General features: G+C 37.9%; 2 protein-coding genes across 2 annotated transcripts in view; one reads left to right on the forward strand and one right to left on the reverse strand.

Moving 5' to 3' along the window:
• The window catches only part of LOC134211016 (protein qui-1), a 267,806-nt gene that overhangs the window by 58,482 nt on the left and 189,039 nt on the right, over nucleotides 1-20,285 (forward strand). The window lies entirely within an intron of this gene.
• Nucleotides 16,992-17,990, reverse strand: LOC134209303 (uncharacterized protein DDB_G0292186-like). Its single transcript, XM_062685296.1, has 2 exons — nucleotides 17,659-17,990; nucleotides 16,992-17,490 (listed from the first exon to the last, which is right to left on the reverse strand). Exons 1-2 carry the CDS (start codon nucleotides 17,988-17,990, stop codon nucleotides 16,992-16,994), a joined length of 831 nt encoding a protein of 276 aa, XP_062541280.1.

The following is a 20,285-nucleotide window of genomic DNA, read 5'->3' on the forward strand; positions in this document are numbered from 1 at the left end:
CGGGACACGATTGGGTGGTGGAATTGGATGGGATTGTGCAAGCTCGTCTTATGACAAGTGGATTAGTATTTAATAATTCCTTATGGGCTTAGATCTGTGTGCTCGTTTATCTTTTGATTCGAAAGCTCATTCCATAAGTATGATTTTAATCAAAAGACAAATATTGACAATATAAATATTAAAATATGTATGTATAAATATGTATCAAAATATTCACGTTACAATATTGACATATGTTAATCCAAGGTAATTCCAAGTAATCATAGGGCTTAAAATCTTTCATAAAAAAATATTTGAGAAGGATTGTTTTTAAAAGGTGTATCATATTTGTTGCAGAACAAACAGTTTATCCTTTTTATTCAAGAGACTGATATTACAATTAAATCCGCGATTTAATTAAATAATAAAATTAAATTTTATAGCCTCTGAATTCCATCTTAAGTACACAAATTATCTGTTGCATTTCTTAACATATTGAATAAATTATTAGGAAATGGGATAAGACCGTGTACACTAATTCACAGAAAAAATCCTATTTATTGCCATAAAAGTCTGCAAGTCTGTTGTAGCTGCAATACCGAGTCACTGCTACGGAGCATCCAATGATTTTTTGTTTAAATTGTTGTTTCTTGAAGAATTATGGAGCATTCATGATCTTAAATATTTTATATGGCTCCATTTATTCCATATGTTCGGATTAATTTCAAATATTCTCATAGATTTACATACATTTTCATTTTTATATATTTTCATTCATTTCATAAATTTTAATAGGCATATATACTGTCACATACTTTCATACACTTTCATAAATATTCAATTATTTGCATTTATTGCCATGAACTTTTTCACATCTACATACGAAACTATAGTTACTCTAATCCTTATATCGAATCATATTATCCGTATGTTATTTGACGAATATTTTTAAGAATATTTATTTTTAAACGAATTTAATTTTTTTTAGGAATATTGAGATAACAGTACATATATGCGGAAATCCTGATACAAATAAAATTAAAATTTCCAGTTCTCAAATTATTCTGATTCGGAAAAAAAGTGATAATAATTTTGTAGATCAATCAAAAAAGTTTTTTTTACGTTTATTACCTGCGACCAGTATTTAAATCTAAATTGTGACTAATCAAAAAGTTTACTTACAGCATTTCTTATAAAATTTAGTTTTGGGTACATCTTACAACACCATATATTGTATTAAATAGAATTTATTAATCTAATTTATATTACATTATTTATATATTATTATTTGTTCCTGACTGGCTTAACCTGAATATAGTTAATCCTGAACCAGACACGTCACTATGTCGATAATTCCAAATTCAAAAGATGAAGTCTCATGCAGCCCGAATGCGATCATCTTATTATTTTGTTTTGTTTTGTATCATTGATGATTATTATTATTATCATTTTTATTATATTAGTTTCTATATTTGTATAAATGGTTATTTTAATTGATAATCAGAATATTTCTATTTAAATTTCTCCATTCTAGCTCACAATCAAGAAAAAGATCATGTCGGACGAAAAACTTTAATTGGGGACAGAAACAGTCCTTTTAAACATACATAAAAACTTTTTTTGCGCATTGCAATATTTTTATGGATTCAATAAATGGCCATCGTAGTGAAAAGCTATTGAATACATTATATATTACAATATTTATTACTATTGTTTAATACTCATCACATTTCTTCTTAACATGAATATATTTCATTTTAGTTACAATACATAATCATTTTTTTTAATGAATTAAACACTGCTTATGCCACCAGGGATAATTTTTCCGATACAGGCCCGATGTTCAGTAATTATTCAACCACAACACCACCGTATAAAGTTGTGCTTACAGGAAGTAGCTACTTTTAGCCTAAATTAATAATGAAATTGATGTTTCATAGCAAGATATTGGAGCAGCGTAGCTTTATAGGATTTTCTACCAGATCACTATTTTATATATTCTTCATACATGCCCAAATTTCCCTTACAATATTACTGATTTTACTGTAAATATATGATATGGGGATGGGAGGGTGCATCAGGGCATCAATGAAGTTACAACTGGACAATGAAGTGGTAGCCAATCGGAGTGAAGGAAGGAAAGTATTAGTCGTTCGCGTCTATTACTTTTATCTCCAACAGTTGTGAACCAGTTGACGCGCCCTTCTTCAAACAAACCATCCCGTGGAAAGCTTGACAAATATTGCAAATTCCATTATTATTTCTGTTGGATCATTCTGCTGGAAGGAGATTCTCATTTTCCCGTGGGTTTGGTGTAAGTGTCTCTGCTTACAGGTCCACCACCCCCATTTTGGCCCTTAATACAGCAATATGTTGAATGCAAAATCATATTGAAATTTGACCTTACTGTCCAGTGGAACCGCATGCAGAGCAAGACTCTAGCCAGGATGGTGGCTTACTACATTCATACATACATACATATGCAGTTTCTCAAACAAATGATTCAATTACATCTTGTACCAGAAGCAAACATCACGGTTGTAGCTTTTGAATCAGCTGAGTTATTAATTAAATGAAAAATCGATGAAGAGAGTTCAATCAATACAGTTACACCCCTATGTTTCTAAGCGCGAGATATGTGTTGTCACTCTTAATATTATAATTATGAAATATCGGATCAGTAAAGCTTTTTTTTCAAATCGCCTGAGCCTAATTAATAAACAAATGATTGAAAAAAAAACAAAACGAAACCGAAAAAAAATTACAATAATAATAATAGCTTTTAATGTGAAGTTCAGAATTCAAACTAACTACATATAATTGAAAACTCATTCCAAGTGTTTTATAGGATTCTGAAACGGTTCATGTGGATTGTACTTACTCTACCCGAGCAGGAGAAATTGGCTAAATAATACTTAATTCTGTTATTGATACCATACTCTGTTATGAACTAGCCCTGCATAAGAGGTAAAATACCAAAATAATAATAATAAAAATTAATATGCACAATACTTGAACCATAACAAAGTCTGTTATTAAATTTTATTTCAATACCAAATGCATAACCAATTATTATTAGTTTGGTATTGAAATACCTAAGAATGGTATGCCTTGAGTATTCTGCATATAAGTTTTTGGTATTATTATTTGGTATTTTACCTCTTATGCAAGGCTAAATCATACCAATTTCTGTTATCGAGGTCGTCGCTCCTGCTCGGGTAGAAACCCAAAAAATATGTTTTCAAAGCATGTACAAAAATCCTATCACTACAAACCTCATCGCTGCCCATCTCTCTTCCCTTACCGTCTGTGCGCCATTTGGCTCGGTTACAGAATTAAACCCCTGCCACCTTCAGGAATCAACTGCCTTGCCGTTTGTTCTGCTCACTTGCATTATTGCGCTAGAATCTTGAATCTGGAAAAATATTTATTACTTCGTTGCTGGTAAAGATGGTAGCCTGTGGTGATATTTCTTATTTATCCGGTTTTAAAAGGTTCCGGCTGCGGTCCGACTGCGCGCGAGACTCGTAGTTACTCCCACCCGACACCACCCTCCGAGCGGCAGCAGTCAGCAGCCAGTGCGTCATCTGATGTTGCTCTCAACATCTGTTGGCAGGAAGAAACCGCTTCGCCAGTGCGTCTTGCGGTCAATGGGAACGGATGGTGTATTATTATAAGCGTGTAGAAGACACAACAGAGCGGGCTCTATTCCTTGGAGGCGAATGGCAACCGGAACCGGATTGCCATGATGGATGAACAATTGAAGAAGATTAATAATAATTCCCCGAAGCCGGTTGTAATGGTCTCAACAGACCGGGTGATAGAAGACTACCGTTACGAACACCATTTTACCGGTAACTGATGCACTATGTCACTTCAAGAAGATAAAGAAGGAGCATTTTTCTTGAGCTTTCGGTGTAGCTTTATTGCAAGCGAAGTGCGACAGGGAGAAGACATTTGCTATTAATTATCCTTGGGGAATAAATGGAAAATCGATAAGCGGGATTATGTCTAATGAAAAAGTACCGTAGCACTGTTGCTGTTGCTGATAAAGAATATTACACCCCATCTATTTTGATGGATTACGCTATCGACGATGGAATTATCGTGAAAATCGCTAGAAAACAAAACTCTTTTTAATTCTGATTACACTGATAGAACACATAATCTCAAATGTCATTGTATAACATCCAATAATATCATAATAATCGTTTCTACATTTTTGATTGTCTTCCTGATGATTTGCATACTTTTGGAATATAAAGACATATATTTCCACTCATAACCTAAGTTATTCACTACAGAAAAAAATATTTTATAATACATATAATACCCGGAGTATTATTCTCTTTCAAACATGGTTTTGGTCTTGTGTTTTAATACTAATCAAAAATTTATTTTGATACTAATAAAGAAATCATAGGAAATAATTCTTTTTCATCAAGAATTATTCAGACGGTTTTATGAGCAGAATTCAATGAAGGTAGTTCTCATATTCTTGAACTCGTATAACTCATAAAATGTCACTAAAACAACTCTATCAATTTGGAAGGGGAGGGGACATTTGGAAACGAGGTTGAAATCGCTTGAAATGCTTTATCCTATATCTACATCCACCTGTAGCACTATCGGTCATTTGCTTCTCGTACACAACACATGGTGAATATATCGATCGAACGGTACACAAAATCTTCTTTGGGAAAAAAAAACTACCGAAAGCATAAACGTCAGTGCAACGGAAAACGCTTCCAAATCATTGACTCGTTTATCAAAACCTCTCTGCACATTCGATGGTTGGAATATTTCCTTCTTTACATTCTCCTTTTGCAAGGTTCTCAATCATACCTTAATACCCTTACCGTACCGGAATCACATTTCGGTATTTTTATTCCTCCAAATGTGCCACATCATTCTCTGCTCCACGCCGTAAAACACCTGCGGTCTGATTCACTGGGAATTTTATTTGTGATATGACGATCCTAAATACCCATTGTAAGCATTACTGTGCATGTGGGTTATTAGGGTGATAGCGGAATGTAGCAGCTATTTATGCTTTTATTAATCATAAACTGGCCTAGTTATTGATTTTCGCCCTATTATCGTCCCTTATATGCCTGGCATTGGATACCTATTTATGTATAGATTTCTATATTCTGCACACTTAAGTTTCTGCAGTTTAAGGATGAACATAGTTCATATTCAACGAATCAACAGTTCCATGCAGCATCCTCAAAACAGAACTTTTCATCAACATGAATTACCGTGTTCTTAAGATTCTATCACCTACGTCTGAATGACACAAGCCAATATTTCATGCGCCAGAATGACAAACTCCCGTATGTAACACATGCCCAAATTCCATTCGTTCGAAAAGACCAAACGTCCGAAAAGACCATTTGCCCGAATGGATCATTCGCCCGAATTAGTAATAGAGCCGACAGTTTTTTTTAGAAGAATAATTTCCCACTGAAGTTTAATGATCCATATAGTTGCTTAGCATAATTAAAAAATATACGATCGCCTTTATTTCTTCATATTTTGCATTTGCTCGGATTAAGGAAAAAAAGTATATGGATCCTTCTCTTAAATCACGAAAAAACCAAGAGTGATATAATAATTCCTTTATTGTAGCATAATGATTACCAAGGAAGAAATCATATTCTCTTAGCGTAATCTGGGAAAATACCTACATGCTTTAAAAGAAGATATCCAACCTGTGTTAAAAGGTGGAATGTACGGAAAGGATAAAAAATCGAAATTTCAAGAAATACTAGGACACAAGGTCGACACTACGAAAAATTATGGAAAACTTTTATGAAAATGTTCATTTGGCTAAATGACTAAAGAACAGCCTATGTTTGAAAGAAAGCTAAATCTCATGATGCAATTGTAACACTGAAAATGCCAATAACGATAAAAATGTTCAACTCACAGAGAACACCCTATGTTTAGAAGAAGAAAAAATTTTAAAATTAATTATTGTCAGGTGAAACCCTAACCTATATATTAATATGCTAAATTCGGAGGAAAAGCCCATAATTAAACGAATGATAATCTTCTTATTTTCTTATATACATAAAAATGAATTTCTGTCTGTCTGAACCTTATAGACTCGAAAATTACTGAACCGATTGACATGAAAATTTGTTTGCAAAGGTATTTGGGGCCGGGGAGGGTTCTTAACATGGTTCGAGATCCCTCCCCGCTTTGAAAAGGAGGGCTCCCACACAAATTAAACACCAATTTCTTCATAACTCGAGATCAAATTAGAGAATAAATCACGTTTAGGCGAAACGAAGTTTGTCTGGTCTGCTAGTCTAGAATAAAACTTTCAACTTTAAAGCATTGAAAGTTTTGTCCTAATTATCTTTTTTAGCAACTTTTTGCATCAAGGCCTTTTGGGCTACGAAATGGTGAGTTGACATCCGGGAAGGAGCGCCCAACATAGCTCTGGCCCTCACAAGTTCCAATACTCACGCTTCCACGGGTCTTCCGATGACAATTGACCACCAGCTAAAGGTTGCGTACTTTGCTGGTAGTGTAGTCCTTCTGACATCAGCTAGAGTGAGAGGGTGCGTCCTGTGGGGTCTGCCTAGGATGTGGTGGGGTTCGACAGTGGGCTCTGTTGAACTTCTATAAAAAGCTGCATGTGTCCCCAAGCAGGCCCTATCAAAGCGACCGTGTGCCGTTCAAAGCGCACAAGCCTAGTCCTGTTGTTGAGTGGGACTTTAAACAAATTTGACCCGACTGATCGAGGGTCTGTTCACCAAGGAGGAGCGGCTCCGACAGCGTCTGTTTTGGCATCCAGCGGCTGAGTATGAAATGCTATTCCCCGGAAGCTATACCTAAGATGGCAGCCCCATCCCGGTGGATAGGGAACCTTGGGCCAACAACCTACTGTTCCCGAAACATCAATTTGTTCGAGAATCCGATAATGAAATAATGCGGACTGATTTTACGGCAACGACTCTTAGCGTGAAACAACGGACACGAATAGGAACATGGAACGTTTCAACCCTAGCCCAGCAGGGTAAATTGGCACAACTTGCCAATGAGGCATGCCGCATGAAGCTTGAGATCCTGGGACTGAGTGAAGTCCGTTGGCCTAACTTTGGAGAACACAGAACGCTGTCGGGACAAGTTCTGCTATACTCTGGTTTACGAGGTGAACATGCTCGCCGGCATCGCGGAGTTTGCTTCCTACTAAGCGCTCAGGCACACTCTGCGCTTATGAAGTGGGAACCTATAAGTGAAAGGATAATCGTTGCCAGATTTAGAACACGGGTCCGAAACCTTACTATAATCCAATGTTATGTGCCAACCAATGCTGCCGATCTGCAAGACAAAGAGAACTTCTACAGTCAACTCAATGCCGTCGTAGATAGAATTCCGAAAAGTGACATCAAGATCTGTTTGGGCAACTTCAATGCGAAGATCGGATCCGACAACTCGAACCATGAGCGCATTATGGGACGCCATGGTCTCAGAGAAATGAGCGAAAACGGAGAGCTGTTGGCGAAATTTTGTGGTAATAACGATATGGTGATTGGGGGATCGCTCTTCCCTCATCGACCGGTTCACAAGGTCACGTGGGTCTCCCGTGACGGCTTTACAGAAAATCAAATCAACCACATCTGCATCAGCCGAAAATGGAAACGGAGTCTTCTTGATGTACGGAATAAACGTAGTGCTGATATCGCGTCTGATCATCACCTCCTCATCGGAAAAATACGCCTGCGCATTGCGCGGATTCGTCGGCAGGAGGAGCGAGTTGGACGACGGTTCAACACACGCCGACTGGATGCCACGGTGAAACGGTCCTTCCCTGATTTACCACCAGGGTGTCAAAAATCTTTGTTTGCAGATGACACGGGCCTTTCAGCCAAAGGGCAAAGCCTTCGTGTCATTTGTAGTAGATTGCAAAAAAGTTTGGATATTTTCTCCACTTACTTGCAAAAATGGAAAATTTCCCCGAATGCTTCCAAAACTCAGCTTATCATTTTCCCACATAACCCGAGAGCTTCTAATTTGAAACCTTCTAGCAGACATATTGTCACTATGAATGGGGTTCCAATTAATTGGTCTAGCGAAGCTAAATATTTAGGACTTCTGCTAGATCAAAAATTAACTTTTAAAAATCACATTGAAGGCCTTCAAGCCAAATGTAACAACTATATTAAGTGTCTATATCCACTTATAAACAGAAAATCAAAACTTTGTCTTAAGAACAAACTTTTGATTTACAAACAAATTTTTAGACCTGCCATGTTGTATGCTGTGCCAATATGGACTAGTTGCTGCAATACCAGAAAGAAGGCACTTCAGAGGATTCAAAATAAAATTTTGAAAATGATTCTGAAGTTGCCTCCGTGGTATAGTACCAATGAACTTCATAGAATTTCTAATATTGAGACATTGCAACAAATGTCCAACAAAATAATTTCCAATTTTAGACAAAAATCGTTGCAATCTTCTATTGCAACGATTAACTCCTTGTACCCTTAGTATAAAATAGGTTAAATTTAGTTTAAGTTGAAAACATTGTAATTCCTACATGGTTCAATTCAACCAGAGGAAAAAAATTCTAACTGCCAGAGGCAATTGAAATGTATTAATAATAACTAAAAATATGACATAGCAAATAAGGATGATAGTGTTAAGAAAACACGGAACACCTAGTCTAGACGCGAATGATCAGTTATTGACCGACCCAACTGACCAGCTGAAACGCTGGTTCGAGCACTTCGAACAACTTTTTCAAGTGCCAGCCAGGCTACCACCACCTCGGCATGATCTGCCTAGGATCCGACGTATAACACGCGTCAATATCGAAGCTCCATCACTGCTAGAGATTCAAGCAGCCATCCAAAGCATGAAATCGAATAAAGCCCCAGGGGTCGACCGCATATCAGCCGAGATGCTCAAAGCTGACCCCATGACATCCGCTCAACTACTGCATCGTTTATTTCGTAATATCTGGGACACCGCAACTTTCCTGGTCGACTGGATGCAAGGTATCTTAGTGAAGGTCCCCAAAACAGGTGACCAGAAAATCATCGGCCTCATCGAGGCACAGTACGAGGCCTTTTCGTGTAGAGTGCAACACAATGGTGTCTTGTGGGACCCTATCCGGGTCGTAGCTGGTGTGAGGCAAGGATGCATTCTATCACCGTTACTGTTCCTCATCGTAATCGACGAGATTCTGGTAGGCGCGATTGACTGTGAACCAAAAAGCGGGCTGTTATGACAGCCTATAACCATGAAGCACCTAAACGACTTCGAATTGGCTGATGACGTTGCACTCCTCGCTCAACGGCGCTCTGATATGCCGAGTAAGCTCAACGACCTTGCCGAGCGCTCCTCTTCTGCAGGGTTTGTCATCAGCATCAAACGTCAAAACCAAATCGTTGGATGTAAACACGGCGACCCCTTCCAGTTCCACAGTAGCCGGGCAACCAATGGAGAATGTTGAAAGCTTCCAATATCTTGGTAGCCAAATGGCGTCAGACGGCGGTACCAAGATCGACACAGGCGCATGGATCAAGAAAGCAAGGGCTACCTTTACGAGTTTAAGAAATATCTGAAAAACAGGCAGATAAGTGAACGCACCAAAATACGATTTTTCAACTCTAACGTGAAATCTGTGATGTTATACGCTTGCGAAACATGGTGTGTATCAGTAGAGAACACTCAACGGCTGCAGGTGTTCATCAACAGATGCCTGCGGTATATAATTCGGGCTTGGTGGCCACACAACTGGATCTCGAACAACGAGCTCCATCGTCGTTGTCACCAGATGCCGATAGCAACAGAAATTCGGGATCGGAAGTGGGGCTGGGTCGGCCACACTCTACGTAGGGGCGGAAACGAAATCTGTAAACAAGCATTAGACTGGAACCCAGCGGGACATCGCAGCAGAGGCAGACCCAGAGGCTCATGGCGGCGAAGCCTCAATAAAGAAATAAAAGAAGTCGACCGACAACGCTCAGGATGGAGATCTTTCAAGTCGGCCCTTTGCACCACCGGAGGTGTACAGGATCCATAAGTAAGTAAGTAAAGGCCTTTTGATCTAGGTAGATCTTTATCTGCATAATGCCGATTGGCATGTGAGCATAATTCTACCTTCTTTATAGCTAAGGCTGTTCTTTAGTGACGTCCATTATGCCTTACGTCGTATACCATAAATTCTCTTTCTAAAACACGAATCGCTCCCGAAAATGCGAAGAGTATATGATTCTTCTGCAATACATATGATTCTATGCTAAATGAAAAAAAAAAGACATTACGCTCTTTTCGCATTTTCTAGGTATGTGGAAACAACTTCCCATGTGCTTTATTCCGGCCGGACACATGCGAATTAACCCTTTCAGGACGGATGAGTCATATATGCCCAGCGTTTTGGATTGGCTGTGTAAAATCACAGAAGAGAGATAGGTCACCACTTTCTTCAGCAAAACTGTTCAGCAGGATGTTGGCTTTGCAGGAAAAATATCAGGGGTCAAGTTTGACTATACCCTGAAGACCCAGATATCCGAAACCTTGGGAAGATTTCGCTTCTGAGAGCATGCAAATAAATCTGGCATGTGTGAATCCTGAATCACATTATTTGATTGTTCTGAATACTCAGACAAGTTGAGCCATTCTGAACGTTATGCCTGTGATAAATTTTCAGGAATTCGAGATGCTCAAGGTACTCCAAAACGTTCTGGATTTCAGCCCACGGTATCTATCAGATTAATCGAAGCTTTGGCCAATGTCCTCATCGTCGGTATTCACCCAATCTGGTTCAATAAGTTTAAACGCATAATTCAAACCCACTTTTTTTTCAATACGAGATGCTCAAGGTATTCCAAAACGTTCTGGAGTTTAGCCCACGGTATCTACCAGATCAATCAAAGCTTTGATCAACGTCCTTATCGTCGGTATACAGCAAATCTGGTTCTATTCATAAGCATATACGCATCATGCAAATCCAATTTTCTTGAATACGAGATGCTCAAGGTACTCCAAAACATTCTGGAGTTCAGCCCACGGTATCGATTAGATCAATCAAGGCTCTTACAATGTCCTCATCGTCGGTATACCCCTAATATATTCTTGAGTTTAGTTCATAGTATTTTACAGATCAAACAAGACTTCCGCAATATCCTCATTATGAGGATTGTCCTTAAACCAATGGCTAATAATTCCATATGTAAACAAAACATACGCCTCGATTGCGTTTTGACGCTTTTTAGAGCGAAATCATTTTTCGGCGAGTGAGCAAGGCGATGCGATTCTGACCGAGAAACTAAAGCGCGATGCTTTCTCTGCAGAATCGCGGGTGAGTTAGCTCGTGCATGAAGCCTCGATGATTGAGATTTGAGTATGATTCTTACCAACACTGGTCTGTGCTTTTGCTTGTAGATAGGACATATGAGGCCGCTTAGCCAGCTCGAAGGCATTTCTTTTCTCTCCCAAATCATTCAATCGCTAAAATTTCCGTTCAGCCGGTCACTTTAAATTTTTAGAAGCTCAGCCGGGATTCCATACTTCCCAGCGACCTTACCGTTCTTTGGCTTCCTTAGCTTAGCGAACAACCTTTCTCACTTTGTCTAGCGTTGGCGGCTCCACTGCTTGCCCGTCATCCTCAACCCTGATTTTGTTTGTGCCTTCTCGATCCGATTGTCAATTCAATTGTTTGCAGTAGCCATCGAGCAAATAGGTGCAGTGCGTGTTTTAGTCTTCGTGAAATTAATAAAATATCTATTTGGTGTTCGGTGGCTCAAGCGCATGTATTGCGCTTTGCTCCGGTCGAAACAAGCACGATCTACAATAGTTTGCCGTTAGCCTTCGAACAAGTAAGTACAGTGCGCGTTTTAGTCGTCGCGAAAATGATAAAGTATCCATTTGGTGTTCCGTTAATCAATTGATATGCATTTGATCGTGTTCTTCCTCGGTGTGCGGGTAGTTAATTAGTTCTGCTTTGTTTGGTCGAATTATGGTTAGTTAAAACCATTGTGTGAAAAGAAAGGCACGGTCGTATCGCTTATCAGAGTAAATCCAGATCCAACGATGCCTATCAACTAACTGATAATCCTTCCTGTGTTTTTGTGGAGACGCAGAGGTAAACAAGGTCTTCAAATAGCAAAAAAAACTTACTTATATTCCTTCCCTCTTCCTAACCGATTACAAGGACGTGGCTGGCGCCATTATTGATCATTTGATCGTTTGAGTCTCTGAAACTTGCACACTGAGAATGCTTGTTCCCAGTAAATCATTCAGTTGATTCTTTGCGCGATTTCACTGATTCTGGTCAATCACGGAGTAGCAACCATAGATATGTGTAGCCAGTCAAAGCTAAGCTCTCGGTCCGATTGTCCATTCAACAATAACTCAAAGAGCTCCTTCCATCTAGAAGTCACCCTTAGTCTGTCAAATGATTTCCGGAACTGTCATTGATCATGACTGGTACCGGTGCGCTACCGGTACCGACGATTTTACCAGAGGATCGGCACTTCCACTGGGAAACTAAATCGTAGTCACGAATATGTCATCAAGCGTTTCTTTATTTGATGCTATTTCTACGAATGAAAGCTACTGACTGACTACCATCAATGTGTACACCCGATGGACATGAAGAATTGATGATGATGATGATGGCTACGAAACCACAAAGCCGCAACGGGTACAACTTTTTGTACCTGTCGACGACAGCGTCTGAACTGGCTTGAAAAGTTGTATAGACCAAAAAATATTTAATTCTGATGAATGCAATCAGTAAACATAGTTTTCATATACTTATTAAGAGTCTCCATACAGTTTGTTTCCAAATGGATCAAATTTATCTTTTAACGTGGTAAATTTTCATGAACCTTTTGTTCAACATTTTAGGTATGTCAGTCTGCTGGATCATCCTATTCCCAACAATAATGGTGGACAAAAGTAATAACGTACTTTCTATACTTTACCAATCGAGAGTTACCGTGGTGAAATATTGCTTTCAGACCGTTAGTCTTATGGGTTTCGGGCTACCAAACTTGCTCCATCATCGCGTTGGCTGGAAGAGTGATTGCGAGTCAAGCTGAATTTTCCGGGGTTAAATGTTGCCTCCTGTTGTTGCCACATAAACCACGCAGCAGAAGTTACACACCTGCTCCCCACATAACAATCAATCGTTATTGGTTGGTTATGTGCTCCATAAACCAATGATAAGAGTATGTGCAAAGTGTAGCAGACGGCCACCGTTAGTCAGGTGTCTGTATGCTCGCACGTGAGCAAACATAGCTTTTCGATTGTGAGTATCGGGCAAACAGTAAGTATGTGACAATATTGTGAATCGGAAAGTACGCATCGTTGATGTCGTATTTTCCTGGCAGTTATAATGGTGTCATGCAAATATTATAACTCTACCTGGGTGTAATTGAATACATACAAAGTGACTGTGGAAAAGCAGGATCTATCGACTAATAGGTCGGCCTGAACTTATAAGAGGCTGCCCATATACACGTCATGGTCCGCAATACTTCCTAAAAGGGATTTTAAATTTAATTCATGTTTCTGAACTCCAAAATAAGTAAGTTTTAAGTTCTACTTACAAATCTGGTTTCTTATACATATTTTGATTTTAGATCAATTTCAAAATATTCATGATTTTTTTTATTGATTTTTTGATTTATCAAGCAGGTTGTCTAGGTAATACTTTTTGAAAATATGTTTGGTAATAATTGCGTGTGTTTTCGCCATTGTCCTTTCTACTTATTGGCATTAGATTTCCCACTAGGATATTATCGCTTCGCAGCTAAGTGTAACCTACAGTTATTAACTGCGAGATTTCTACTTGATTTTCATTCGTATATCATGAGGTTTACACGATGATACTTTTATGTCAAGGGAAGTCGAGAAAATTCATAAAGCGGCAGATGTCTGTCCGTTAGTCGTCAGAACCGACTACGGTCTATTAAATTTATTTATTTCGTCAAACATAATGTAGACTACATTAAAAAACTTATAACTATGTTCTATTGTAACTAATGTTCCTAAAATATTTTCTTAGGCTCATACGAGGCATAGCTAAATCAATTGCTTCACAATACTGATTGTAAACAGACATCATTTGATTCATTGGACTAAATTTTGCATAATTTGTTCGATGATGACAGGTGGCAAACAAGTTTCGATTTCTCAATTGCCGAGTAGGAGTGTAAAAATTTAAACAAGACAATAGTTTGGTGGAATCAATGCGGTGCGAAACAATATCATTCACAAATGAGATCATGGCAATCTCACGACGCTTTTTCAATGATTGGATATCTATAAGCATACATCGCGCCTCGTACGACGGAAGTGGGAATGTTGTCCACCCTAATTTGCGTAAGGCATATAAAAGGAATTGCTTTTGAATTGATTCTATTCGATCATCATGTGATTTCATATACGGAGACCATACAATACTACAATATTCTATAATTGATCTGACATACGCAACGTACAAAGTTTTAATTGTATAAGGATCTTGAAAGTTATAACTAAATCTTTTAATAAAACTGAGCATATTTGTTGCTCTATGGATAATGGTGTTGTAGTGGTCAGTAAAGGTTAGCTTAGCATCTAAGATTACACCCAAATCTCTAACCCTTTCACATTTTTTACTGGTTGATTTCCTAGAGTTACAGTTATCGATGGTGTGCTCCGTTTTCTACTGAAAGTGATCAAATTACATTTCTTGACATTAAGTTGTAGTAAGCTTTTGTTACACCAGTTATCAAATATGCGTATTTCGTTCAAGTAGATGTCATTGTCAACAGTATTTTGATTTCCATAAATAGTTTCATATCGTCCGCATAAATAAGGATTTTAAGATGCTTACGAATGAGTGATATATCGTTTACAAACAATATGAATAGAAAAAGTCCTATATGCCAGCCTTGGGGAACCCCAGATGTTACATTGACTGGAAGCGAATGTTGTCCTTCAAATCAAACTATTTGTTGGAGGTCAGTTAAATACTATTCAATCCACTTAAGGAGTCTCATCTCAATTCCCAATTTCTCAAGCTTGAAAATCATCATAGGAATATCGAGTCTATCAAATGCTTTGCTAAAGTCTGTGTAAAGCGCCTCAACATGACTACCTTTGTCCATAGCATTCAATGAGTAATTTACAAATTCTAAAAGATTGGTAGTAATCGAACGTCCTTTAAAGAACCCGTGTTGTGCATCTGTTATTATATGTTTTATTTGGTTGAACATCCTTCTATTGATGATTGATTCAAAAAGTTTAGGAATACATGAAATAATGGCCACTCCACGATAATTTCTAATATCAGATTTTTTCCCTGATTTAAAAATTGGTATTAGAAAAGACTTCTTCCATTCTTTTGGAAAGCTACTGGTTTCTAAAGATAACTTGAATAACCAAAATAAAGGTGTTGTAAATTCGCTTGCCAACTTTTTCAAAAACATAGGTGGAATTCCATCTGGTCCGGATCCTTTTGAGGCATCCAAATTCTGTAGAGCTGCCAAAATCTCCGTTGCATTAATTTGGTTTACACCAACACTGCTTAAATAGTCAGGAAAATGTGAAAAATATTCATAATCACGATCACTTTCGGAAAATTCGGTATATGTCTCTTGAAAAAAGGTTGCAAAAAGAGTACAAATTTCATCAGCATTATCTCCTAATTTTTCATCTAAAGTCATTTTCGATGGAAAATTGCTGGATTTTAGCTTGTTTTTGGCATACTTAAAAAAGTTTTTGGACATGATTTGATTTCATTTTCGGTTTTAGCATTATACTCCGTAAGAGCCGAAGACATGGCTAAACTAAGTTGATCGCAAATATTCAAATAGTTTTCTAAATTTTCTTGACTTGTGTATTGTTCATAAAGTTTATGAGCCTTTTGCTTTCGGTTTTTCAAATTTTTGATTTGTTTGTTTAACCATATTGGGTTTTTTGAGTTATAATTGCGACGTTTCCTCACGAGTGGTACTTCATTCCGAACAATGTCTAATAAAATTGCATAAAAGTCTGTAACAGCACATTCAATGATTTAGTAAAATTTGTTGCCAATTAGCTCTGTTCAATTTTAGTTTAATGTTGTCAAAATTTGCATTTTTATAATCGAGAATATTTTCGAAATCATAGCCATAAGGATCATGATTCCGATGCACAAATACAGAGTATTCTATTGCTGTGTGAAATGCTTCATTTTTCCATAACGGCGATAGAGACTCATTTACACAGAAATCATCGAGAGTGTTTGTGAATAAAAAGTCCAAATAGCAATTTTGTCGATTTTTCACATGATTGATTTGATTCAAGCCTAAACATGCAGTTTTTCAAAAATAAATTGTAAAGTCTCATTTTCACCGACAACTGGCAGCAAAATACTTTCATTCTCAGAATCTGGAATGAAGTCTGCATTACGTTGGTTGAAATCGCCGTAAATGTGAACTTTGAATTCAGGAGGAAAATGGGAAATAATTTCATCGGCATTATGGAAGAACTTTTCATATGAGGATTTACAAGCTTGATCTGGAGGAAAGTACACTGTTGCAAAAATGTGAGTTTCACCATCAATATGCGTTTTACCCACACATGCATAAATTCATTAAATTTTGTAGAATCAATAAGCTCCGAATTATGTTTTGAGGAAATTGCGATGAGAACACCTCCGCCAGACATTCTTTGCGCTAAGACGAGATCTCGGTCATCTCTAAAAACATTATAATCACTACCAAAAACTTCCTCGCTTTTAAGGCTTTCTGACCAACTTGTTTCAGTTCCTAAAATAACCGAGAAAGAGGAACTCAAAATTTGTTTATGTATTTCGTTCATTTTGATAGCACTTTTCATACGATTGAAGTTCTGACAGTATACAAGTAGTTCTGTTGTCTGTGCGTTTGATGAAGTTTTTGGTAGTTCGTCAATACCATTACAATTTTCTACGACTTCCTCCAATGAGTGCGTTAAGTTGATCGGAAGTACTATTTGTTGGTCACATTCTGCATCTCCCGACTGCGTCAATTCCTTTAAAAACCCGTCTGTTGGCAGGAGCACGAAGAACAGTGATTTGTGAATGAGCTCCTTAGCGCCGGTCCAAATGCCCAATTGGGAGATGATGAACTGTCATGACTAGGGTTCAGTGTTTCTCCTCGTTGAAAATTTATGCCGCGGTTTTTAACTGGTCCCGAAAACATGGCTTTTGCTGCTGTAAGCAAATCCTTATACGGGGGGAGAAATCCATTACGATTGTGATTATGGTTGTGCGCGTTATGGTTGACATTCTTGTTGCTATTATTTCCGCATTTATTCCGGTTCATAAAGCTGTTCCGATCATTGTGGTTCATGCGATTATGGTTGTGATTATTGTCGTTGTTTCCATTGAAATTGTTGTTTTTGCTTCTGTTGACCATTTTTCTGCTTATGTCGTTGTTGTTGTGTCTTTTGTTGATGAAGTTATTGTTGCTGGTATTATTGTTTTTGTTGTTGAAATTATTGTTGTTGTATCTTCTGTTGATATTGAAGTTGCTATTTTGTTTTGGTTGTTGAAATTATTGTTGTTTTGTTTTTGTATTTGTTATTGTTTGTATTGTTGCTATTCCTATTTTTACGCCACATTGCTTTTGCATTTGTGCTCTTTTGAGTTCTACGTATTCAGACTCAGAGCACAACACTTTGTTTGGCCCCATTACACGCCAGGTTGTTGTGTCGTTTTCAGCTGAAGCTTCATCTAGATCATTGCGAGTCAGCTCCGGATGTATCACTGGCTCTGAACTCAGTTCGTCCATTAAATTTGGAGTTGATACCGTAGGAGTCAAGTCACTTTTCAGAGCGTTGACTGTGCTGGATAGCAACTTCAATTCATTCATGATGGCGTCGGTTGAGGTAGATTCACTCTGGCTTGAATTGTGTTCCTCGCAATGGTTGGCTATTCCAATTGTTAGCGAACTCACTTTATCGAATTCATTACATATTCGGTTCAATTCTTTGGTGAAGTCGGTTAAAAGTGTTTTTGCATAGTCGGCCATATTTTCCTTCGTCGACTGCAATGACGAATCGAACAGTGACGTGATGTGATTTTTAGCTCATCAACATCAGGAGTTTTTTTTGCCCATATTGCTTTGATATTGAGTAGAAGATTTCTTTAACTCATTAATGTCCATTTCGATGTTCTCAAAGCATCCAGTAATGTTTAGCTGGTTGAGAACGGATGCTAACTTGTGATTAGCATCCATAAGGGACTTATTGTGCTTAATCGCCTCTTGCTGCTGACTCAGAAGTTTTTCAAAATTAACTTCCAATACGAAGCGCTTTTGGCATTCGTAGCACAATGGCAGCATATAAGCAAGAATGTGTTGCTCATAATTCCTCTGGGTACCTACGCATGCAGCGTGAAACTTGTGAAACTTTCAAGTGGTGTTTAAAAAGCTGTGAAAAATCAGGTTAACCGAGAAATTAAAGAATACCAACCGTGTAAAAAAAATATTGGGTGTACATGTTTGTTTGTGCAAACAAAGCTTACTTCCTTAGGGTAAATAGATTCCAGAAATACCTGAATGTCTATTCTTTAAAATTATAAATTATAGAATCAAGCTCTTTGAAAGATAAAAAACGAAAAGTAGTTATTTCCTCTGGGAGAACATGTTCGAAGAATGTTTGTTAATGTAAAATCATGAAGTTTTCCATGCCACAAAGCGGAATGAAGGTAAAAAAGTGCACTTGTCCTAAGACGAGTTTATACCATCCCATTGACTTACACCACTTAATTGTATCTTGACAGATACGTATTTCGACCTCAACAGTAAGGCCGTCTTCAGTGTCTCGTACTTGACTCGACTCGACTAAGTCGAGTCAAGTACGAGACACTGAAGACGGCCTTACTGTTGAGGTCGAAATACGTATCTGTCAAGATACAATTAAGTGGTGGAATTCAATGGGATGGTATAAACTCGTCTTAGGACAAGTGAATACATTCCACTAAAAAGCTCAAAATAATTTTCTTATGTAAAAAAGTGGCTACTTTTCCAGAAATCAATTTTAGTTTTGAAAATTTATATGGAACCCCCTCTCCAGCGTTTGATCATTTTTTTATCCTGGTCTTATACTTGACAGTAAGCTTTATGGCCATTGAAATGGAGAGAAGAATTTGAAATTAAAATAATCAAATTAAAAAACAAATCGCCAACCCGAAAACGCGAAGTTTCGGGTGCCATTTTGTTTGCATGTTGCGTGACATAATTGGGAGGCAAAATGTCATTCAAATGGAAAAAATATCAAATGACACGTCAGCTGATATATTTAGAGATATCAACATTTGGACAAAAATATAGGGCTACTCATGCGTTATGAGTCCATCAAAAATATTAAGTAAATTTGGTTCCTGAAAAAAGTTTAGGTCAAATTAGTGAAATGACATGCAGATGACATTTTACAGCACTGTCCTCAACAATTCAACCCTGCGGGATCACTGCTCTAAATAAGAACCGGTATTATCAATGTTTAGCACAACGGTCTCACAGCATTAGGCTTTTGACTCACCATCTGGACTATGAAAAAAGTATTTCCGCTCTTTTTTGGAATAAATGTACAACTAATTTCTGAATTTAGATCATACTTGAGGCGAAATGCTAAATATTCTAGGAAGATGCTTTTGAGACCATCATTCTTCTTTGCGAGCTGAAGTTGAAAACATATTTGCGGGTGGAGCACGAGTCAAAGTTTCACCACACAGTCGCTTTTCACGTTTACCCACAAAACTGTATCATTGTGATCTCAACTCAATTTGCATCAGAAAGCAAAGTTTTGGAACCAGCTGCAGCTACTTTCACGTTTGCGACTACCTACTACATGTCGATGATGCTCCCGCAGAAATTGTGCGGCCCGATATCTATTGCTTTTCCGAACAATGGAGTCACGAACAGGCCGCATAAGTTAATCGCTCTTCATCAGTCAAGTTGAAGGATGGTGCGGATATTCGACTTTTGCGTGGGTATAAATCGTTCACTGGGAAATCTTTTGTGTATATATTGAAAACACCCCTGTGGTAAAATTTGATTCATGCGAACGACACAAAGTAATGTCCCACGTGCTCTTGTTGAACATTCCTGAACCATTGTGGGAAAAGTTTCTTCCGTCTGAAGCGCTCGCTTCGAAAAGTGTCACACGAGCTCCCAGCTGCCTGAGACAACGAAAACCATCTTCCGGAAAAGTTTTCATCGAGTTTCATTTCAACATTGAAAATTTATAGCCCCGGAACCGATTACAGTGCAAATATTGGCTCCGTCGCAAGGACAAATTTTCGCCCGTATTTCATGAGCTAGGAT

The sequence above is a fragment of the Armigeres subalbatus genome, chromosome 2 (genome assembly GCF_024139115.2).
Source record: "Armigeres subalbatus isolate Guangzhou_Male chromosome 2, GZ_Asu_2, whole genome shotgun sequence".
In the NCBI taxonomy this organism is placed as follows: domain Eukaryota; kingdom Metazoa; phylum Arthropoda; class Insecta; order Diptera; family Culicidae; genus Armigeres; species Armigeres subalbatus.

Bases quoted from the DNA above. Each gene is read 5' to 3' on its own strand.
- LOC134209303 (XM_062685296.1), bottom strand. From the start codon at position 17,990: ATGGCCGACTATGCAAAAACACTTTTAACCGACTTCACCAAAGAATTG. The intron at 17,491-17,658 runs GCGTGTAATGGG...AAAACAAAATAG, and splicing joins GAAAACGACACAACAACCTG to CAACTTCAATATCAACAGAA.